Consider the following 24060-nt stretch of genomic DNA (forward strand, 5'->3'; position numbering starts at 1 on the left):
AGAGGTTGCTGTGAGCCAAGATTGCACCATTGCACTCCAGTCTGGGCAACAAGAGCAAAACTCTGTCTCAAAAAGAAAAACAAAAAGTGGGTTTCTTGTAGTCAGGCCTTATTTTTTAACCCACTCTAACAATCTCTATCTTGTGTGTATTTAGTATATTGACATTTAAGGTGATTTGATATCATTGGATTAATATCTGTCTTATTTGTTACAGTTTTCTATTTGTTGCCCATGTTCTTTGTTCCAATTTTTTCTTCTACACTTTTTCTGCCTTTTGTAATTGAGCATTTCATATGATTCTATTCTTTTCTCCTTTCTTAGCATATCAATTATACTTCTTTTTTTTCACTTTTTTACTGGCTGCCATAGAGTTTGCAGTATACATTTACAATGAATCCAAGCTTACTTTCAGATAACACTATATTGCTTCATGGGTAGTACAAGTAATTTATAATAACAAAATAATCCTAACTCCTCCATCCCATCGCTTATGTCATCCTGTTATTCACTTCATTTACATATATGCATATATTGTTATTATTTTTATCATACTGTTATCTGTTAGATCAATTAAGAATAACAAAAAAGTTTTTATGCTACCTTCACTTATTCATTCTCTGATGTTCTTTCTTTATGTAGATTGAAGTTTCTGTCCTATCTCATTTTCCTTCTTTCTGAAACACTTAACATTTCTTGTAAAGCAGGTCTATTGGCAACAAACTCCATCCATTTTTGTATGTCTGAGAGTCCTTATTTCTCCTTCATTTTTAAACAATAATTTCTCAGAGTACAAAATTCTAGGTTGGTGAGTGCTTTTTTCTCTTAACACTATGTATTTTACTCCATTCTTCTCACTTGCATGGTTTCTAAGAAGTTAGATGTCATTCTTATCTTTGTTCCTTTGTAGGTAAGGTGTTTCTTTCCTCTGGCTTTTTTCAAGATTTTAAATTTATTTTTGATTTTCTGAAGTTTGAATGTGATATGCCTAGGGTATAGTTTTTGGCATTTATCCTGCGTGGTGTCCTCTGAGCTTCCTGGGTCTGTGGTTTGGTGTCTGACATTAATTTGGGGGAAATTCTTAGTCATTATTGCTTCAAATGTTGCTTCTGATTTTTCTTTCCCTCTTCTCCTTCTAGTATTTTTATTATGCCTATGTTATACCTTTTCCAGTTTTCCCACATTTCTTGGCTATTCTGTTTTTTGGTGTTTTTTGTTTTGTTTTCAGTCTTTTCTCATTGCTTTTCAGTTTTGAAAGTTTCAGAACTTCTAATCCCTGAGCCTTCCAGAAGCAGTTTAATAAGGGCTGCCTTGAAGACTGAGATTCTTTCCTTAGCTCCGTACTGTCTACTAATGAATGCATCAAAGGCACTCTTTATTCTGTTACAGTGTTGTTAATCTGTAGTATTTCTGTTTGGTTCTTTCTTAGAATTTCCATCTCCTTACATTATTCATCTGTTCTGGCATGCTGTCTACTTTTTCCATCAAAGCCCTTAGCATATTAATCATCATTTAAAAAATTCCTGGGCCAATAATTCCAACATGCCTGCCATATTACGACTCCAGTTCTCATACTTGTTCAGTCTCTTCAAACTATTTATTTATTTTTAACTTTTGGTGTGCTTTGTAATTTTTTGGTGAAAGATAGACATGCTGTCCTGTGTGAAGTGAACTGCATAAATAAGCCTTTAGTAATGTGGTGGTAGGATCCGGGGGAGGGGAAGCATTCCACAGCCCTATGACTATGTCTCAGTCTTTAGGTGAGCCTGTGCCCCTGGACTGTGAACTTCACCAATGCTTCTCAATTTTTTTCTCTCCGCTTAGGTAGGACAGGATGGTTGAAGCGGGCTGGAGTTGGGTATTTCCCTTCCTCCAGCTTAGTTGGGCACTGAGAGTACCCCAGCTGATTGGGCCCTGGTAAATTAGTTTCTCCTGAGGGCAGGGCTTGTTAGGAAGAACAGGTGCTCTGGTATATTTTAAAATGACTGCATTCCCCTCCCCCTGCCTGAAGCATGAGGGGATTTTTCTCTGATGCTCGGTGTGAAAACCTGGTAAAACTCCTGGAAGTAAAACTCAAGACAGTGGGCATGCCCCTCCCCCCACCCCTATGATTGGGTCCCTCTGGAGTTTTTAACTCTTGAGACCTACCCACACTGAGCCTTCAGCAATTCCCCAATTATAGTTCAGGTTTTCCTGCCCTGGCACTTGTTTCCACAGAGGTCTCTGCTAATGGCTTTCTGCTATGGTAAGTTGTGATTCTCTGTACCTGCTTGTCTCTCCAATTTTGGGGGCAGTGGTTTGCCCTGTGACCCCACTTCTGTGACAGAGCGAAGAAGAGGTGTTGATTTTTCCGTGTGTTTTTTGTTTTGAGCCAGTCTCACTCAATTGCCCAGGCTGGAGTGCAGTGGTGTGATCTCGGCTCACTGCAGCCTCCACCTCCCAGGCCCAAGCAATCCTCCCACCTCAGCCTCCCGAGTAGCTGAGATTACAGGTGCGGGCCACCACGCCTGGCTACTTTTTCTATTTTTAGTAAAAACGGTGTTTCACCGTGTTGGTCAGCCTGATCTCGAACTCCTGGCCTCAACTGATCTGCCCGCCTTGGCCTCCCAAAGTGCTGGGATTACAAGGCGTGAGCCACTGCGCCCAGCCTTGTTCAGCTTTTTACTTGGGGTGGGTGTGTGTGTGTGTGTGTGTGTCTGTGTGTGTGTGTTTAGACGGAGTTTCGCTCTTGTTGCCCAGGCTGGAGTGCAATGGTGCAATCTCGGGGCACAATCTCAGCTCAGTGCAACCTCTCTACCTCCCGAGTTCAAGCGATTCTCCTGCCTCAGCCTCCTGAGTAGCTGGGATTACAAATATGCACCACCAGGCCCGGCTAATTTTTTTGTATTTTTAGTAGAGATGGGGTTTCTCCATGTTTGTCAGACTGGTCTCAAACTTCCGACGTCAGGTGATCCGCCTGCCTTGGTCTCCCAAAGTGCTGGGATTACAGGCGTGAGCCACGGTGCCCGGCCTTTTACTTGTTAAAATGAAGTGGCGACTTCCAAGCTCTTCACGTGCGGGACTGGAAACTGAAAATTGTCCCGACGCCATTTTGAAATCTCAGGAACCCACTCCCTTCCATTCGTCCCTACCACTCTAGGCCAGGCCTCCATCTCCCGGTGCCTGGGTGATTGCGAAGTGCCTCAGTAATAGCTTCCGGTCTCTTCCCCCTTCAGCCCGTCTTCAATAGAAGTGCCACAGTGATCCCTCTAAATTGTAGTGCTGATTGTGCCACTCCTTTGCTCAGCATTTTCTAAATTTATTTTACTATGGAATAATGTACCCATTTTGAAACACTAGTGGAAGATCAACCGATCATAAAATACAACAGACTCTTAGGTGAAGTGGACAGCAAGATATGGTCTCACAGATGAATTAATTGCTGTGAGATTATTCACATTTGTAGGCGAATGCTTTGTAATAGAATAAAACAAAATTATTTTCAGCTTAAGAACAAAGTATATAAGTAGACATCTAATTTCATTTTTATTGTAGATGAATATAAAAGCCCTCAGTATTTAAAATTGAAAACATTATTTTACCAGTCCTTTAAAAAAAACCGTATCTAATCAATATTAAGAATAATGTTTCCAAGTAATACCCTCATATCAGGTATGGCATGACGTCTTCCATAATTTGTTTCATTACAGTGTAATATGAAAATCTTTGCACACAGATGTGTTATAGCAAAAGGAAGAACACAAACTGTTCCTTCGGCAAGATTTTGTGCTCTCTTGAATTAAAAACTGTCTCAGAAATCATTAATCCTTGTGACTTGGGCAGCACACCACCTGGTTTTTTAGAAATCACTAGGATATTGGCTGGGCACAGTGGCTCATGTCTGTAATCCCAGAACTTTGGGAGGCCGAGGCGGGCGGATCACAAGGTCAGGAGTTCGAAATCAGCCTGGCCAATATGGTGAAACCCTGTCTCTACTGAAAATACAAAAATTAGCCAGGTGTAGTGGCAGGTGCCTGTAGTCACAGCTACTCAGGAAGCTGAGGCAGGAGAATCTCTTGAACCCGGGAGGCAGAGGTTGCAGTGAGCTGAGATTGCACCACTGCACTCCAGCCTAGGTGGCAGAGAGAGACTCGGTCTCAAAAAAAACAAACAAAAAAGGAATCACTTGGATGTTTTCCAGATCTTGGCTTGTGGGGTTCATACGTGAATCATAAACTCTGCTTTTTGTTTAAAACTTCCTTTGTTCATGATAGATTAAAGTGGGATGAATTTTTATAGTATAAATGTTAACCATACCATCTACAGAAACAAATATACGTTGAAATCCTGAGATGATTCCTTCTGTAGACAACATACTGTGGATAGAAAGTAACCATCCATGCAGTGACCAGTTTGTCAGTGCAAGAATACACCTATGTTGTGGCTCACAGGGAGATACCTGTGTATTATGCAGCCCCCAAGCTATTTCCTGGCAGTCTTGGCTTGAGAACACTTCTTGAAGGTGATAGCACATAATTATGAGAATGACTATCCAAATGCTTTTTAATGTTTTTCCTACATATATGTTTTTTGGAATGTATTTGGAAGAGAAAATAGCTCCACAGAGCACATTAGGGAGATGCTGGTCCCAAGATAAAAACTTATTTCCTTAGCCTGAGGCTCAGGCTCCATGGTTATCTGGCTTTGGCCCTCCCTGAGACCTCGTCTCCTGCCACCTGCTTCCTGTGCCACACAGTGGCCCTTGCTGATCTCTGAGTGCACTTCTGGTGCCTGAATAGCTGTGTCCTCCCTCATCTGCTAAACCTAGCAGATTTGCTGGGCTCTGGGCTGAGGTGGAGAGAGATGTATATGTATGGAGGTGGGAGAGGGGTTTCTGTGCAGGGGTGCTATTTGAATATAAGATGGCATTGCTATGTTGCTAGTGAGTTTTGTTTTATTTTCTCTTCTGTCCCTGTCCTAGACTTCCCCTTCACATCACTCATCCCCACCGCCATAATGTTTACCTATCCTGCATCCTCAGAGAAGCTTTACCTCCCCCTCCACACCCCCATGCCCATATTTGCTTTCCATCTCAGCTTTGCTTCTCCACAACTCTACCTGTCTCCCTCCTGGCTGTCCAGGTCCTCACCCACTGTCCTGGGCCCATCCAGCCCTTTTGGAGAATTGGGACCCTTTTCCAAAGCACATGGGAATGGATCTGATGGCTCCTCTGGGGCAGCCTTTAGCTGTGAACCAGCCCCAGAACTTTGTCAAACCCACATCTCAGGAGGACCAATAGGAGAATGTGTGTTCAAAGCTCCTTAAAAACTGTCAGACACTCTAGGAAATAAGGTAGTGTTATTAATAAAACCTGTCAGTATTCATCAGGGGCACTTGCCTCATCCATTCCCTGGTGTAAATGTAACCCAAAAAGGGAATCCCTAGTCAGAGGACTAGGAGGATTTGTGACAAGTATTTCTTCTATCAGATCACTAATTTGTAAGGTTTGTTAATTGGTCAGTTTGGGGACAGGAAGAAAATAACTTTAATAGAATGGGGCAGCTGTGACCTCCTTGAAGGGGCTCAGACCAGGCAAGGAGACAGACATCTGGCTAAGGTCCAGCAGATGCAGACTCTTCCTAGGTAGCTGTGCATTGTTGTAACAGGATTTCTGTGTCTCCACTAATGATCAATACTGCCTGTGTCATGCACTGAATTCTTTGAGCTTCTATTTCTGGACTCTATGCTCTTCCATTATTTATCTATTTACTAAGACCTTCTGCCTTGTTTGCTATAACTTTATAATAATATATTTCAATATCTGAGATGGCTAAAACTCTTCATTGCTTTTCATTTTCAGAATATTTTGGCTGTCCTCACATAGTTTTCCATATGAATAACCCTGTCTAGTTCTAAAAATAATACTACTATTTTTCTTATGTTAGATTTATATATTTAGGGATAATTGACAGCTTTGTTTTGGCTTTCCCATTTAAGAATGTGTCTTATTAAAGTTTTCTTCTGTGTGCCTCAGAAGTTTTTGTTCTTATCGTATTTATTTATTTGACTTCTTAAAAATATTGGTCTTGCTATGTTGCCCAGGCTGGAATACATTGGAAATTCACAGGCCCAATCATAGTGTGTACTAGAGCCTGGTCTCAAGCCATACTGCTGCCTCAGCCTCCTGTGTGGCTGGGACTATAGGGGCACACCATTGTACCTGGCTTACTTTTATTTTCTAAACATAGATCTTGCATGCTTTGTAAATAGATTCCAAGAAGTTGTATCCTTTTGGTTGCTACTGTAAATGGGATTTTAGGAAATCTATTATTATATATTTTTTATTTTGTGACGGAGTCTCACCTATTGTGTTACCCAGGCTTGAAGTGCAGTTGCATAATCTCAGCTCCCTGCAACCACCGCCTCCCTGGTTCAAGCGATTCTCCTGCCTCAGCCTCCCAAGTAGCTGGGATTACAGGTGCCCACCACCACACTGAGCTAATTTTTATATTTTTAGTAGAGACATGTTTTGCCATGTTGGCCAGGATGGTCTCGAACTCCTGACCCCAAGTAATCCGCCCACCTTGGCCTCTCAAAAGTGCTGGGATTACAGGCATGAACCACCTTGCCCAGCCAGACAATCTATTATATTTTTTATCTGGTTGTTTGTGTATTTAGGAAGGCTACTGATTTTTTTTATTAGTAATTTTATACCTAGCCACTTTACTTAATTTTTTTTTTTTTTTTTTTTTTTTTTTTGAGACGGAGTCTCGCTCTGGCACCCAGGCTGGAGTGCAGTGGCCGGATCTCAGCTCACTGCAAGCTCCGCCTCCCGGGTTTAGGCCATTCTCCTGCCTCAGCCTCCGGAGTATCTGGGACTACAGGCGCCCGCCACCTCGCCCGGCTAGTTTTTTGTATTTTTTTAGTAGAGACGGGGTTTCACCATGTTAGCTAGGATGGTCTTGATCTTGTGACCTCGTGATCCGCCCGTCTCGGCCTCCCAAAGTGCTGGGATTACAGGCTTGAGCCACCGCGCCCGGCCACTTTACTTAATTTTAATTACTATACTCTTTCAGTTGATTTTCTTGGGTGTTCTCTATGTGCAATTCTATTATCTGCAAATAACAATAACGTTGCTATGTGGATTTTGTATAAAAGTAGAACTCCAATATGCTTATAAGTTAGATTCTTTGCATGGGAGGATGTGCAAGAAAAAAATTTCTGTCCACATTTCCTTTTTCCTTCAGTTCTCTGTCCTGGGTTCTGAGGATTTGGCCCTGCTGGCTGTTGTAGCCTGTTGACCACGTAGAGTGTGGGTCAGTGGTCAGATGAGCCCATGCTTCCAATCCCTTGTGATGGGTGAGCAGTCAATGGCCTGTGTCTTCAGAGCACAAATCAGACTTCACAAGATACTATGACAGTACATGAAGGGATAGTCAAGGGAGGATGTGTTGGGTCCAGTGATGGGCATATGCATTGGCTGGGATGTGTGAAAGTACAGATGATTCAGAAGTTCTAGAAGGAAAGCAGCAAGCCCTTCTGGTGAGAGGGCAGGGCCAGGTTTGTCAGGGGCCAGCCTATAATTCATGCAAAGCACTGGGAGCTGGTCCTGTTGGGGACAGAGCCAGGGAAGCCTTTACATCTGGGCAGGCAGAGCATGACCCATCTGGACTAGAGGAAGACCTGTCGGTTGGTGTAGTAGATGGTGTTTGGAGGGGTTTAAGACTCAAGACAAAAACTAATTAGGGCACCTTATGAGACTTTGTAATACTGTAAAATAATGTCTGAAGGGTTGGTTTTAATTCAAATCAAATAGAAGTAGGAAAAATAAGAATTTTTGGATTTTGTAGGTTTATGTCAGAAAAAAATGTGGAGCTAAGCATTGCAAGTGAAGAATTATGATAAGTTAAAACATAATTTCTCTCTCCCTCTTTTTTCTTTGCAAAAAGTAGTCATGCCAATTCTTTGCAGAATTATTTCACCCGGAGCCAGAAATTGTTCAAAGCAGGAGTGGTCTCTTTGCTGAGTGGTTTCATATTCCAAACATACATATGTTGCACAGAGTGTCTAATTATTCTTGGGAACAATTACTGTCAGGTTCCAGAATGTGTTCAATGAACAGCAATTGGTGTTTATTCAGCTCTAAAGAAACTATGCAAGGAACGGTAAGTTATATTGTCTGTCTAAAGTGTTTTGCCATCCGGAAACATCTGCTTTCTATTTAAAGCACTGAAGAAGGAATGGGAGTATATTTGAAATTTACTCTCTGAACATTGAACATCAAAGGAAGGAGAATAAATTTGGATATGAAGGTAATTTCTGTCCTCTGATACATTCTCTTCAGCTTTTCCCTGCTGGGAAGGAAATGCGGGTTGGAAAGTTCTGATTCTCTTAAATCTTTCTATTTATATTGATTTGCACACAGGAGGAAATGACTTCTATGTCCTACTTCTAGCTCTTTTGCTTTCTCAGGTGAAGCAGAATACTCTTTCAAAGTCAGGGTCTGCTTTTCTGAATTTTGTGGTGAGGTTTGTATTTGGATTTTGCCCATAGAGGTGTTAAGATTTGTTCAGTTTGCCTGAAGTGATCCTGTGACTCTTGATTTTCTGTGTGGATAGCACTGCCCACTTACAGCCCTGTTGGGAGGATTAAATGAGAATATGTACGATTTGCTTGGTGTATAGTAAACTTTCTGTGAAGGACAATGTCTCTTCTATTGCTACGTAATAAACTGTCACATACATAGCATCTTAAAACAAAACACATTTCTGTGTGTCTGGAGTCCAGTATAGCTTAGTTGGGCCCTTTGCTTCAGGGGCTCTTGCAAGGCTGTAATCAAGGTGTTGACCAGGGCTAGAGTCTCATCTGAAGGCTCACTTGTGGAACGATCTGCTTCCAAGCTCATGTGGTCGTTGGCTGAATTTCCATTCCTCCAAGGGAGTTGGACTAAGGGCCTCAGTTCCTGTCTGGCAGTTGGCTGGAGTCTTTCCTCAATTCCTTGTAAGGTGGATCTCCCTAATATGGCAGCTTGCTTCATCAAAACCAACAAGGTAATTTATTGAGAGAGCCTGGTAGGAGATAGATGTCATAATCCTATGTGACTTAATTACACAAATGACGTCCCATCACCTTTGCAAGTTGCAGGTCTAGCCCACACTCAAGAGGAAGGGATTCCATAAGGGCGTGAACACTAGGAGTGGAGGTCACCGGGAGCCACATCCGAAGCTGCCTACTACAGACAGCTATTATTGTAGGAAGAAAGAGTAACATAATGGTTAAGAGGGAGGGTTTCCATGTCACTTAGAAATGACATCAAATTGCCAGGTGCAGTGGCTCACGCCTGTAATCCCAACACTTTGGGAGGCCGAGGCAGGTGGATCACTAGGTCAGGAGTTCAAGACCAGCCTGGCCAAGATGGTGAAACCCCGTCTCTACTAAAAATACAAAAATTAGCCAGGCGTGGTGGTGGGTGCCTGTAATCCCAGCTACTTGGGAGGCTAAGGCAGAGAATTGCTTGAACCCAGGAGGTGGAGGTTGCAGTGAACCAAGATCATGCCACTGCACTCCAGCCTGGGCGACAGAGCAAGACTCCATCTGAAAAAAACAAAACAAAAACACAAAAAACAAAACAAACAACAACAACAAAAAACATCAAATCTCAGACCTGTCATGTACTGTGTTACCCAAGTCAGGTTACCTGGCCTCTCTGAGTTCTTGTTTCCCCACCTGTTCAGCCCCTTCCCTGTAGGATTGTTGCAGTTTCAAAGTGGAGAGCAAGCCTAGCAGAATGGTAAGCAGTCATTGGTAAGGTCAGTTATGAGCTTTTCTTCTCCTTGCCTTCCTTTTTTGCCTTTTCTTAAAATATCGTCAGACATTTTGGATTGTAGAAGAATAGCATAGAACTCCCCAGTGCCCCCAGACTTGGTTATTCCTGTGAAATCCCAGAGCCACAGGTAGTTTCCTGCCAGACTGGCTGTGCAATCCTCCCCTGTTTGCCCAGGGGCTCAAGGATGAGGAATGCAGGTCTTTGGCCTCAGGAGGACCATAGCTTCCTGCCATGGTGACTACCTCAGAATGGAGCTGCCAGGATGCCCTGCAGTACCCCTCCCAGGTCTCTGTGCCTCCCCCCACTCTGGAGCAGCCACCTGCCCTACAGAGGGCCTGTCCATGGTGACCAAGAGTGTAGCCAGGTGAGCCATTGTGTTCTGCCAGCATCCTTGCGTTTCTACTTGGGCGTTCTGATGGCAGCCCACCATGACTTCAGTCCATCCACAGAGCTGAGCAGGCAGATTTGGAGATGGAGCCCCTCTTGTCTGCTCACTTTGACCCGGATCATGCCTCGCAGACAGCTGGCTGGTTTGCCTGTGCCTGGTCAGGAAGCTCTGCCATCTTCTCGGCTCCCTGTGCCTTCTCCTCCGTTTTTCCACTTTGCTTTCCTCACTTCCTCCCTCGTGTAGGCCTCAGGGACAGAGAGTGCTTGTGGAAGGCCACTGCTGGGCCACAACAGGCCACACTCATCTCCACCCTCCTTCCTGACCAGAACAGCTCTGCCTGTTCCCTTGTCCCCATCCTTTGCATCCAGAGACCCTGTTCTTGGTCCCCCTGTTGCCCCACCTCCAGCCCCCTCCACAGCTGTGGGAGAACTTTCTGGAGTCTTCCTCTGTCATTCAGTCACCAGTGTCATTCTGGAGTAGAGATGCTGGCTCTAGGGGCCACTTCTTTATTTTTTCTTTTTTAGATCATCTGATTATATCTAATGTGAATGTCTCCCTAGCTTCCTTGAAAATAAAAATCACCTAGAGTTCTTAAAAGTGGAGCCCCCTGGGTCCTTCCTTGGAGAGCCAGGTTCAAGAGGGCTAGGATGGGGCCTGGGAACAAGTATTTTTAGTAAGTGTAACAGCTAATTCCTGTCGTGGAGATTTAGGAAACACGTGTCTAAGCATGCCAAAACCCAGACCCAATCCCTCTTTTCTGGTGTAGGGAATAGGAGGGAAGATCTGAAAATCTGGGTCCCTTCCCAGGAAGGCTCTTCTCTAACCCATGGGCCCCCAGCCCAGCCCATTTAGTGCTCTGACAATGAGGCAGATATTGTAGCATAATTTGATTCTTCAAAAAATGTTCTGTAGTTACTGCCTTTTAAATCGCTCCTTCCTTTCACATATGCAAGAGAATACTGTGTGAGGAAGTGTTTTCCTTTATGGTGTTGTACTTAGATGACTAGCAAAATATGGTGCTGGGCTGAGAGTGGCACAGCTGGGTGATCCAGGTGGCAGACTGGATCATATCACGTGGACGGAATATGAGGGCTTGCATTGATATGCACACACTCCCCATTGGCTGGCCTCTCTTGACAACAGATCCAGGAAATTACAGTGAGAATCCTCCTTTTGTTTCTAACAGCTGTCACCCAGCTGCTGGAAGGGTGTTGGTTTAGCATTAAGTGTGTGGGTGAACTTGCTCTCTGTTGAGGGAATAAAAATGCCCTAGTAATCCACAGCCCCAGAGGCACTTGTCCTGCTCCAGGGGACCTGGAAGGGAAGTTTCGGGAAGCAAGGAATGCTGCTAGCCTCTGTTCTGGAATGCTGGCCTCTGTGAACAGCTGCACTGAAGCAGCATTAATAGCATGCCCGTGGAGAAACAGGCGTAAAGAAGATGGCTGCTTTTCTTCAAAACCACAGTTGATGGTTGAGGCTGCTGGTGTTACTCAGTAGCCCTTATATGAAGCTCAAGTGGCAAATTGGTTTTCTAGGAAAAGTTTCTCAAGAGCATTCTTAAAATTTTAATAATGAGTATTCTACAGTCAGGATGGATTCAAAGACTGCTTCGCCTAAAATTATTTCATCTAGAGACCAGAACACTTAAAATTCTCTTTTCCCTTTGTTTTATTTTTTGTTTGTTTTATCTTCTTGTCTATGTCTCTTTTATGTTATCTCTTTTGACATTGTAAAGATTTTAAAAATTGTGTAAGTTACCTTTTAATTTAATTTTGTGTCTGTAATAAGTACTTATTAAATCTGTAGCATTTTATAAACAATGGGATTTTTTTTTTTTTTTTTTTTTTTTTTTTTTTGAGACGGAGTCTCGCTCTGTCGCCCAGGCTGGAGTGCAGTGGCACAATCTTGGCTCACTGCAAGCTGTGCCTCCCAGGTTCACGCCATTCTTCTGCCTCAGCCTCCCGAGTAGCTGGGACTACAGGCGCCCACCACCACGCACGGCTAATTTTTTGTATTTTTAGTAGAGATGGGGTTTCACCGTGTTAGCCAGGATGGTCTCGATTTCCTGACCTCATGATCCGCAACAATGGGACTATTTTTACATGTTGATAGCTTTTTTTTCTATTCGTATCTTATTTTGAACACTTAAAGGATTTTTGAGAGTTTGTGTAAAGATACTTTCTTCAAAATTAAACATATTTTGTGATAAGTCTGTCATTTTGCATTACTTTGTGAAGTAGATAGCTTAAAATATGAAATGCAGTAAAATCCATTACAATTTTTATTCATCTGCCTTATTTCTAAATACTTATTGTCAAAATCTAATTCCCCACTCAACAGAAAGAAACATAGGTAATATGTAAATCTGGTGAATCACATAAAGTGCTTTAGGCATGTGGAGTGAAAAAGCAACAATATAGAGGCAAGAATAGCAGAAGGGATGGATTTGATGAATTCTACATAAAACTCAAAAGGTTTATGAGTTGGAAACATAAAATTCAAAGGTTTGGTCAGGTTGGTGAATGGTTCCAGAATTAGACTGAAGAGATACAGAGACACAAAATAATTCTATCATATTACCAGGTGCAGTGGCTCATGCCCTCTCAGCACTTTGAGAGGCCAAGGTGGGAGGATCACTTGAGATCAGGAGTTTAAGACTAGTCTGGGCAACACAGAGAGACCCTGTCTCTACCCACCACCTCCCCGCAAAATTAGCCAAGTGTGGTGTCACGTGCCTATACTCCTAGCTACTTGGGAGACTGAGGCAGGAGAATCGCTTGAGCCTCGGAGATCCAGGCTGCAGTGATCTATGACTGCATCACTACACTCCAGCCTGGGCAGCAGTGAGACACTGTCTCCTTAAAAAAAAAAAAGAGACCCAGGCACAGTGGCTCACACCTATAACCCAGCACTTTGGGAGGCAGAGGCAGGCAGATCATCAGGTCAGGAGTTCAAGACCAGCCCAGCCAACATAGTGAAACCCCGTCTCTACTATAAATACAAAAATTAGCTGAGCACAGTGGCGCATGCCTGTAATCCCAGCTACTCAGGAAGCTGAAGCAGGAGAATTGCTTGAACCCAGGAGGCAGAGATTGCAGTGAGCCGAGATCACATCACTGCACGCCAACCTGGGCAACAGAGCGAGACTCCATATCAAAAAAAAAAAAAAAGATAAAATTATATCATTCATAAGTTACTGCAAATTTGAGAAGTACTTAATAGAAATATAACATTAAGCTGCAAATGGATTGGAAAATCCTAAAATTGTTGCAGAATCCCCCAAAATTTGTTGCAAAATTCTAAAAAATGAATTGGTTCCAAAATCCTAAAAATGACAACAGGATGTCAGAAAAAGTATAGGACACTTGACAGGGACTCAAAAACACTGAACAAGGAGTTGCCTTTTAAGCAAATTGTTCATTACACCAATTGCCCTGCAATCTCAGGGGATAACAGCTAAGTGGAATGTGGTTTGCAAAAACTACTCACTGGTGTCTCTTTTTTTCTTCTCTCTTTGCTTTTATTTTAATTGTCTTCATGCATATGTATGTTTCCCTATAAGCTATTTAAAATCTTTTGGGGCAGTAGGTGGCCTAGAAATCATAAATTATACATTAAGTCATGTTCTCTCAACTCACACGCCCACTCTCCTGTTGCAGAGAACAGCCCATCTTCACCACCCGAGCGCATGTCTTCCAGATTGACCCCAACACCAAGAAGAACTGGATGCCTGCGAGCAAGCAGGCGGTCACCGTTTCCTACTTCTATGATGTCACAAGGAACAGCTATCGGATCATCAGTGTGGACGGAGCCAAGGTACCACCCCCTCAACTGATTTTAACACTCTCAGTGGCTTATTTTTCATCCAAGATTCACCCAGAATCTTGCCATCTTAACACAGAAGTTATTGTTATAATGTCTGTATAACATATTCTGTTCTTTTTTCATTTAAACTTATGGTAAATGGGAAAGAAAAAGATTTCTCTGTTACCACTGTCTTCATAACTAACATTTTAATGCCTGTATAATAATTTCACCGGCGGCCTATAATGCTCTTAATTTTCCCCCTGTGGTTGGATATTTAAGTGGCTTCCAATGTTTTGCTATTATGGATAATGAGCATCTTCATGTACCAAATATCCTCAATTGTTCATCACATACCATTGCTTTCTTTTGAATAGTCCTTAGGATAGATTCCTAGAAGTAATATTATAGGGCAAGATATTAACGCTTTATGGCTCTTGATGCATATTGTCAAGTTGTTTTCCAGAAGGCTTTGTTCTTCCAGCCTGTATGAGAGTGTCTGCTATTTCACCCTTGCGAGCATTGGGTATTCTATCTAGTCAGGTTTTGGTGTTATTAGGCATAGGAGTTGAACTTTATTAGGTGGTTTTGGAGTATTTCTTGAAATACATATATATTTTTGTTATTCTCTCTCCCATGATATTTTTGCCACATTATCATAGGAACAGAATTAAGAAGGGATACCAGCAGAAGTATCACCAAGTCTTTTTTTAAAAAATATAGACCTGCTGGTTTATGGTCTTTCTGTCTTCATCCTGCTGTACAGTTTTTACATGGATTATCTGCTGCCACCTGGAATTCAGTGTATCTAAAGCTGAATTCCCCTATTTGTCCTCTAAACCACCTCTCCATTTTTATTCCCCAATCATTCGGGCTAATAAAGCGAAACACAGAGTCCTTCCTCTTTAAGTTTGTCAAGTGAATCTGCCTTTGAAGTGTCACCCACTCGTGCCTGCTGTTTTAAAGACCATAATTCTTGTCCTATCACAGTCTCGCCTGGACCCTTGCAGTAGCTGCCTCATCTCCCACCTGCAGTCTAGTCTGACTTCTGCCTCTAGATCAGCCTTCCTATGCAACAGGAAGCAGGGGAGTTGGGGGCTGAGCAATAGAACAGGCCCTGGATGGAGGCTTTTCTGTGCACTCCACAAGCAGAAGGCATGGGGAAGCTCTCCCAGGGAAGACATGAGAGCCTGCTGGTGCCTCCTGATCTCTTCAGGAGATCAGGGCACTTCAGCCCATGTTCTTTAAGTGACTGCTTTGCGCCCTTTCTCTGCACCTTGGCAACTGCAGATAAAGGTGGCTTGACCCTGGGATCCTCTTGCTCTCCCTTTCAGTTGCCACAGCCCTTCCTCCTCCTCAGGAATGGACCCCAGAAGTCCTCATTTTACAGCTGAGGTCTAAGGAGAGGTAATGACCTGACCTGGCCGAGGTTCACGCCTCTGGGGAGGCTTGGTAGACTGGGGCCTATGCCCAGTTATTTGCACACCAGTTCCTGGTTTGTCGGGTTGGAGCAGGCGTCTCCTGGTTGGTAGAAGAGAGTTTCCTGACACATATCAGGCAGGTAGTGTGTTATCTCCCTCCACTTCAGAGATGAAGGCACTGGTCTTTCTGCCTAAGCAAGCAGAATGATAGTAGGATGATAGCAAATCCCAGGATCTGGTGAACAGTAAGGAAGTGTGCTAGTGCCTGGCACATAGTAGGTAGGCACCTCGTGTTTGATGGGGGAACATCTGAAAGGTGCCTTTATTTTTTTTCCTTCTGAGAGACATAGTGATGCCACAGTTGTAATTACCACTTCTCTGTGCTTCTGCGCTGCAATCGCCTGGACTCTTTCCAGGGTGTTCTGGCAGCGGTGGTGAATCAAGCTGACCTGCTTTCTTTTATCTACAGATTCTGTCAGTTCATCTGCCATCCTTCGATGGGCTTGTACCTTTGTCAGTTGAGTTATCCAAGGATATATTGGGCTTAAATATAGATAAAACGACTTTCTTAGAACAAGTGCTTTAGTCCTATTAGCTGAGCTTTTAGTAATTTGTCAAAGTGTCGGCCACTGTGTCGTTATGGCTGTGCAGTTCCTGAAGGCTGTGACAATGTGGTGGAGTCCCAGCCAAATATGAGTTATGAGAAATCAGATGGGTGTGGGAGGGTGGGCTAAGCCCCTGGCTGCGGCACAGCACTAGTCTAGGCTCAGTGTGGGAGAGCCATCAAGCTATAGACTCACTTACAGGCTGGGAATCCAAAACCTAGGCCATGGGATGCCGCTGGAACTCAGAGCTAGTTGGAGGATCTTGGACTACCCATTCTGTGGTGCCCAGCCACCTGTTTGTGTGTGTGTGTGTGTTTTGTTTTGTTTGTTTTTGTTTATTTGTTTGTTTTTGAGACAGGGTGTCACTCTGTCACCTAGGCTGGAGTGCAGTGGCACAATCTCAGCTCACTGCAGCCTCCACCTCCTGGGATCAAGCGATTCTCCCACCTCAGCCACCCAAGTAGGTGAGATTACAGGTGCCCACCACCATGCCTGGATAATTTATATATTTTTAGTAGAGATGGGTTTTGCCATGTTGGCCAGGCTGGTCTGAAACTCCTGGCCTCAAATGATCCATCTCTGGGCCTCCGGAAGTGCTGGGATTACAGGTGTGAGCCACCATGCCCTGCCGCCACCTGGTGTTCCTGCCTTAGTGCTGTGGCACCAGAGATCCATGACAGAGCCTCGTTCTGCAAAAGGAAGCATCCCATGAGGGAACAGAAGGCCCCAGGAAGTGGGGAGTAGGGATGGACCTCAGCTGTTTAATTACTATCTTTGGCACTCAGGGATTGGGGATGGGAGCACATATCGCATCTGGAGAACCTGACCACACTGCACTGGAAAGTGGTCCCAATGTAAACTCAGCCCTGCTGGGCCCTCTCTCGACCTGGCAGGCAGCAACCTGTAAACCCAGCATCCCAGGTCTGGATCAGACCCTGTGCCTTCAGCTGCTCCACAAGTCGGGTGGGCATGGAGAGAAAACCCTAGAGTGGTAGCAACTGTTGCTACTGTCTGGTCCCCTGTGGCTTGCCCCTTCCCCACCCATTACTAAGGTCCTTATCTCCCTGAGCCCAGTCTCGATCCTGCCCGAATACTCCAGATGGATCGCCTCCTGTCTGCAGATTGGAATCAGGTGCAGTGTATCCAGCTGACTGCTGGGCATCTGTGCTGATGCCAGTGTCTTCTTATGGGCTCTTGTCTGTTGCCCTTGCCCACCCTTACCCCCATCTCTGTTCACTCAGCTTGGTTCCCCTTCTGTTCTTATTTCTGAGCATCTGTTCTGGTTCCATGTTCACTGGCTACCCAAGCCTGGAGCCCTGCTCCCTGCCCAGCCGCACGTCCCAGGCCTCATGCATGCTATGGAGCCTCAGGCAGACCACATAGGCATGGATGCTCCTGGGCTGGGGGAGTTTGGACACTTCCTGGTGTCCTCCTCATTGTGTTCTACCACACTGGGTCAGCCCACTTGGTTTTAGGCCTTTGATCCCAAATGTTGGTCTGAACCGTGATGACAGGTGGTCAGATGCGTTTAACTTTTGGGGCTGTGTCTTAGCTCATGGGCTGCACTGAAGGGGTGGCCTGCCCCTCCACACCTGTGGGCATTTCTCGTTAGGTGGAACGAGAGACTTGAGAAAAGAAATGAGACACAGAGACAAAAGTATAGAGAAAGAAAAAGTGGGCCCAGGGGACCGGTGCTCAGCATACAGAGGACCCACGCCTGCACCGGTCTCTGAGTTCCCTTAGTATTTATTGATAATTATCTTTACCATCTTAGAAAAAGGGAAGTAGCAGGATAATAGGATTATCGTAGGGAGAAGGTCAGCAGTAAGACATATGAATAAAGATCTCTGTGACATAAGTTTAAGGAAAAGTGCTGTGCCTTGATATGCATATGCAAACATCTCCATAAACCTTTTTAGTGCATAAAGAACAGCATTGCACTAGCAAGTCCCACCTTTCGCCCTAAGGCGGTTTTCTCCTTTCTCAGTAAACAGAACATGCAATCAGGTTTTACACCGAGATGTTCCATTGCCCAGGGACGGGCAGGAGACAGATGCTTTTCTCTATCTCAACCTCTATCTCAAAGGCCAAGAGGCCTTCTTTCCTCTTATACTAGTCCTCCTCAGCACAGACCCTTCACGGGTGTCAGGCTGGGGGATGATTAGGTCTTTCCCTTCCCATGAGGCCATATTTCAGACTATCACCTGGGGAGAAACCTTGGACAATACCTAGCTTTCCTAGGCAGAGATCCCTGCGACCTTTGGCAGTGTACGTGTCCCTGGGTACTTGAGATTAAGAGAATGGTGATGATTTTTAACCAGCAAGCTGCCTTCAGGCACTTGTTTAACAAAGCACCCCTGCACAGCCCAAAATCATTTAAACCTTGAGTCACCACAGCACATGTCTCTTGCAAGGACAAGGTTGGGGGTAGGGTCACAGATTAACAGCATCTCAAATACAGAACAAAATGGAGTCTCTTATGTCTACTTCTTTCTATATAGACACAGTAACAGTCTGATCTTTCTTTCTTTTCCCCACACTGCACCTCTGTGACCTTGGGCAGGTCTAGTGCCTGAGTCCTGCCTCTCTCTGTTGGCTGGGCCACATCAAGTTTATTACTTTGAGCCTCTGAGTGGTACTTCTGGGCCATCTGTCCCTCTCAAAGCAGGAGGCTGTTGTGGGCTGGAAGGGGAAGCCTCCTCCACTCCTCCCCAGTGGAGGAGTAGATGTGTTTCTGTAAGAAGTGGCTGGTGTAGAATGGACTCAGAGGTCATTCTGAGCAAAGGCCACATAAGATTCAGCTTCTGTGTAAACTGGGCAGCCAGAGAGCACAGGCTCCTTGAGAAGGAAAGCTGTGGCCAGCAGCTTTAGCAGCTGTCATTCCATGCCAGGCATAGCCAGCTCGTCTGCCCTGTCCAAGCATGTGTCACGCTCCAGCTGGGGAGGGATGTATGGACAGCCTCTCCTCCCTCTGGAAGCAGCTGGTGCTACTCATGATAGGAAGATCTGTATTCAGATCTGTTCTTAATTCTTAAAACAGAAAGACATTTCCTTCTTCCCTGGGACAATATTTCATGTGTCAGTTCCAGCTGTTTAAAGACGTGAGTGGGTGGGAAAACTTCAGTGTGTTGCCTCAGCATTGCCCAAGCTCTAGGGGATGATGTGGATCCACGTCAGTGTTGGGGCTGCCAGGAGACTGTGAGCTTTTTGAGGATGGCAACCATGCCTGGCTCATTTTTGGAGTCCCAGCACCAAGCCAGGGTGGGCAACGCCATGGAAGTGGGTGGGGGAATGAGTGGATGATGAGGTCAAGTCTGGCCACCTTCTCTCCAGGCCTGTGGCAGGTATACTGTGTCCACAGAAGGACAGCAGACAGGGGCAGGGTCACCGCCAAGGGGGGACCCAAGAATCCAAACCTTGGGTTGTCCCTGTTTATAGACACTGGACAGATGGGAGCCACATGAGGGCATCTCCCCACTCCTGGCTTCTCAGAGCACTGCTATGAACCATGTGGCACATGCCAATAGGCATGTGATTTATGGTGAGTTTTTAGGCAGAACAGCCAGCTCCATTATAAAGAAACTCCATTTTCAGAGCATTGGTTAATTGAGCCATCACAGCACTTGATTTCATTGTGTTGTTGGCACTCTTTCCAGACTGAGTTAATCACTGCCATCCTTATGAGAAACTGCCTGCCTGTGGACAAGACTTGCCTGAAGCAGGTGCTTCTCCTGGGAGCTCTGGATGACTCTGCTGCCCTTGGTTCTCAGTTATTTATAGGATCATAGAAACCTGTATTGGAAGAGACCTTAGAGGTCATCCCTTCTACAAATATTTAGCTGCACCTGCTGTGTTGTGAGTGCTGCCTGATGGTGATGGTTCAGAGGATATCAGCTTCTAAAACTCTGACTTGTTTGGTATTTTCTTTTAGGAATGTAAAATTACTTTCAGGAGCACATTCAGGCTCTGCTCGTCCACCCATCATTAGAATTCACTCCTTTGAATAAATATAGAGCACCTTCTGTTAAGGGAGCAAGCATTAGGAAGGTTCCGAGCACACAGTAGGTTTTCAGCTTTTCTTTTCTTCGCTGTCTGTGATTAGTTTTTTTGTTTGTTTGTTTGTTTTTGAGACAGAGTCTCACTCTGTCACCCAGGCTGGAGTGCAGTGGCGTGATCTCGGCTCACTGCAATCTCCGCCTCCTGGATTCACGCCATTCTCCTGCCTCAGCCTCCCGAGTAGCTGGAACTACAGGCGCCCGCCACCACAGCCGGCTAATTTTTTTTGTATTTTTAGTAGAGACAGGGAAGCACCTGTTAATAACTACTCTTGGAGCAGATGACATGTCTCAGCCCCAGCCTCTTGTGGAAAACTCCCAGGTTCATCCAACTTCATCTCCCTGGATTTGGGAAAGACTTTTCATAAAGGGAATCCGATGGGCCTGTCTCCCCCTGCCTGTTTCATGAGCAACTTCCTCTGAAATCTAGAGCAGGTGAGACTAGAGACAGGAGGAGCTTAGCATTTTGCTACTTCCAAGTAGCCCTTGATTACGTGTGTTTTGTGCATTTTGTGACAACTTGGTCCCACTGATCTGCAGGACTGGATCTTTTACTAGGGTGGCTTCTTTTTCTGTGAAAGTTTCAGAGATGACTCACACAAGAGGAAGGTGTACACAGAGATGGGAGCCCATATGAAGCTTATGCCTGGGGTGCGCAGCCCCTTCTCCCTTCTGGGCTTTGGTTCCCTCCCCCAGATCTATTCTCCCCTCTCTCCAGGGGGGAACAGTTCTCATTCTGCTGAGTCATTCTGCTACATTGTACACTCAACTGTGCCCTCATCCTTCACACACTCACCCTTGGCTCCCAGGGCTTCATTCTTCCTTGGTTCCTGGCCACCTGTGGCAGGTGTACTGCCAGCTCCTTCACCTGCTGTTCCTTAAGTCAGCCTTCTGCCCTGGGCCTCTTCTTCTCTTCCACCAGATGACACTCTCCACCTGATGACCCCTTCACTTCTCATCCCTCAGTTTACTCAAGTCTCGCATCTCCTCTGACGCCAGAACCCACAGGTCCAGCCACCCTAACACAGTTTTCCAAGTGTCTCCATGGGCGGGAAGGGTACTCCCTGCTGTTTTCATAAGCCTCTGCCCACTCTGAAGATTATCCTCCCTGACAACTTTGTTATGGGTTTGTAGACTTTGTTTTTAACCGTTTGTATTAATAGGCACCATTCAATGTCTAATAATAAAGCAAACCCATATGTACCCACCACCCAGTGGAAGTACATCTTTCATTAATACTTCAGAAGTCCTTCAATGGGCCTTTCCCTAGTTAGATGCTCTCCCATCCACTCCTCAAGAGATCACCGCTCTCTATTAAGAGTGTATTAAGCATTCCCTTGCTTTTCTGTATAGTTTTGCCACATGTGTATATATTGCTAAACCAGAAGTTGGCAAACTTTTTCTTTAAGGGCCAGAGAGTAATTTTTAAAAAAAGTTTTGTATTCAGGTTGTACAGTCTCTGCTGCAGATATTTGACTCTTTTGTAGCCAGAAAACAGCCATAGACCAATATGTAAATGAATGGGCATGGCTGTCTTCCAATAAAACTTTAATTACAAAAATAGGCCAAAGGCTAGATTTGGCCTGAGGGTTATAGTTTGCTGACCCCTGCCCTAAATAATCTGTTACTCAATTTTACCTGTTTTTGACCTTTATATGAATAGAATCATACTAGAGACTCATAATGTGTGTGTTCTTTTGTAACTTCTTTTTTTTTTTTTTTTTTTTTTTTTTACTTAATGTTAAATTTTTGTGATTCATCCATGCTGATCAATTTGGTTAGCCTTGGTTAATTTTCCTGCTGGATTAGTATTTCTTTATATGGAAATACTACAGTGTGTTTATCCGTTCTGTTGGTAGTGGATATTGTTTTTGCAAGTTCTACTGTAGATAAAATGCTGTCAAGCAGCAATGCATGCTACAGAGAAATCTTTTGTGAAAGGAAAAATCAACCAATGCAGCAAATATTATTGTCTTATTTTAAGAAATTGACACAATGGCTCCACCCTTCAGCAACCACCACTCTGATAAGTCAGCAACCATCAGGATCGACACAAGTCCCTCCATCAGCAAAAAGATTATAACTTGCTGAAGGTTCAAATGATCCTTAGCATTTTTTAGCAACAAAATATTTTAAAATTAAGGTATGCACATGGTTTTGTTTTTAAAGACATAATGCTATTGCAAACTATGATTTTTTATTTTCTTTCTTTCTCTTTCTTTTCTTTTCTTTCTTTTTTGAGGTAGGGTCTCACTTTTGTCACCCAAGCTGGAGTACAGTGATGTGATCACGGCTCACTGCAGCCTTGACCTCCCAAGCCCCAGGTGATCCTCCTGCCTCAGTCCCCTGAGTAACTGGGACTATAGGTACACACCACCATGCCCTGCTCATTTTTGTATTTTTAGTTGAGATGGGGTTTTGCCATGTTGTCCAGGCTGGTCTCGAACTCCTGGGCTCAAGCAATCCACCTGCCTTTGCCTCCCAAAGTGCTGGGATTACAGGCATGAGCCTGCAAACTATGATTAATATATTCAAGGAAACAGAGGGAATGTGGACAAAATAGATGAAAGGAAGGAGAATATTCCCAGAGACTTAGAATTTTGTTTTTGAAAGAACCAAATGGACATTCTAGAACAAAAAATAACAATATCTGAAATTAAGATAACAATAGATAGATTTAACAGGAGATTGGATACATCAGTGACCAGGATTAGTAACCTGGAAAGCAGATTAATAGAAAATACCCAAATAGAATCAGAGAGAACCAAGAATCAGGGAAAAAATAATTGATAAGTGTAAAAAATATTGGGCATGGCCAGCATGGTGGCTCCTGTGTATAATCCCAGCATTTCGGAAGGCTGAGGCAGATGGATTGGTTGAGCCCAGGAGTTTGAGACCAGCCAGGGCAACATGGCAAAACTCCATCTGTACAAAAAATACAAAAATTAGCCGGGCATGGTGGTGCACACCTGTAATCCCAGCTACTTGGAAGGTTGAGATGGGGGGATCACTTTAGCCCAGGTGGTTGAGGCTGCAATGAGCCATGTTTGTGCCACTTCACTCTATCCTGGGTAACAGAGCAAGACCCTATCTCAAAGAGAAATGTTGGACACACTCAAAAAGCCTAGCAGGTCTGTAATTGGAGTCCCAGAAGTAGAAGCAAGGAGAGAGAATAGAGCGGAAGCAATATTCATGGAGAGAATGAGAATTTTCTAAAAACTAATGAGTCTACAGATTTAAGAAGCTGAATGAACCTCCAGCCATCATAAATAGACTTAGCTCTTGAAATCAGTCCATTGTTGCTTTGTAAGTAAGACATGCATTGTATGCTTTTTAGCCACTTATTCGTTTTATAACCTTGAATAGGTCACTTGACCTTGTTCAGCCTCAGTTTCGCCATCTGAAAAAAATGGGGATTAAAGACTGTGAAAAAGTGCCCTAGAAACTAAGTTTTAAAGAAATAGCAGGGGGTATCACCATTGTTATTCCAGCTTGACTGCCTCTGGGACAGCCTGTTTGGGTGAGCTTAAGAGCCATGTCCTGTACTTTGGCCAGCCTCCTCCCACTGCTTTTCAAGGGGACTTGGCGTGTGGTGACTGACCTAGGGGCATAGGCCTGCAATGAGGTAGCAGCAAGATTTAAAATGAATCCAGTTTCTGAATGGATGTAGTCATTGCTTTGTCCTCCCAGGATTCTGGTAATTGAGAGATGACCAGAGGGCTTTTGGGGGTCATGTGATCCATTCTGATCCGGCTCCCAGCCACACACCTTCCTTAGGTCTGCCTTGGTTCCACTATATCTGTCCTGCTTGGGGCTGAGCCAGAATCCCACCACCCTCCAAGGTCCCATAACTTTGCCCTACACTTGCCAGTAGTTTAGATGTGCATTTTCCACACCCTGCTTCCCTGCCCCTATCTCTTGATAGTGTCCAGTGACAGCAGGCAGATATCTTGACTTCTCATGTTGCATTCAGTTTTCCAGATGG

At 44.4% G+C, this 24060-nt stretch overlaps 1 protein-coding gene across 15 annotated transcripts in view; it reads left to right on the top strand.

Moving 5' to 3' along the window:
* Positions 1-24060, top strand: part of HOMER2 (homer scaffold protein 2) — a 142347-nt gene that overhangs the window by 83625 nt on the left and 34662 nt on the right. For all 15 annotated transcript variants that reach the window (XM_077940157.1, XM_077940155.1, XM_028851266.2 and 12 more), the window contains exon 2: positions 13850-14006. In XM_077940157.1, coding sequence (XP_077796283.1) covers positions 13917-14006 — 90 coding nt within the window. In that variant the 5' untranslated portion in view covers positions 13850-13916. The remainder of the gene's footprint in view (positions 1-13849; positions 14007-24060) is intronic.

The sequence above is a fragment of the Macaca mulatta genome, chromosome 7 (genome assembly GCF_049350105.2).
Source record: "Macaca mulatta isolate MMU2019108-1 chromosome 7, T2T-MMU8v2.0, whole genome shotgun sequence".
Classification (NCBI taxonomy): Eukaryota; Metazoa; Chordata; class Mammalia; order Primates; family Cercopithecidae; genus Macaca; species Macaca mulatta.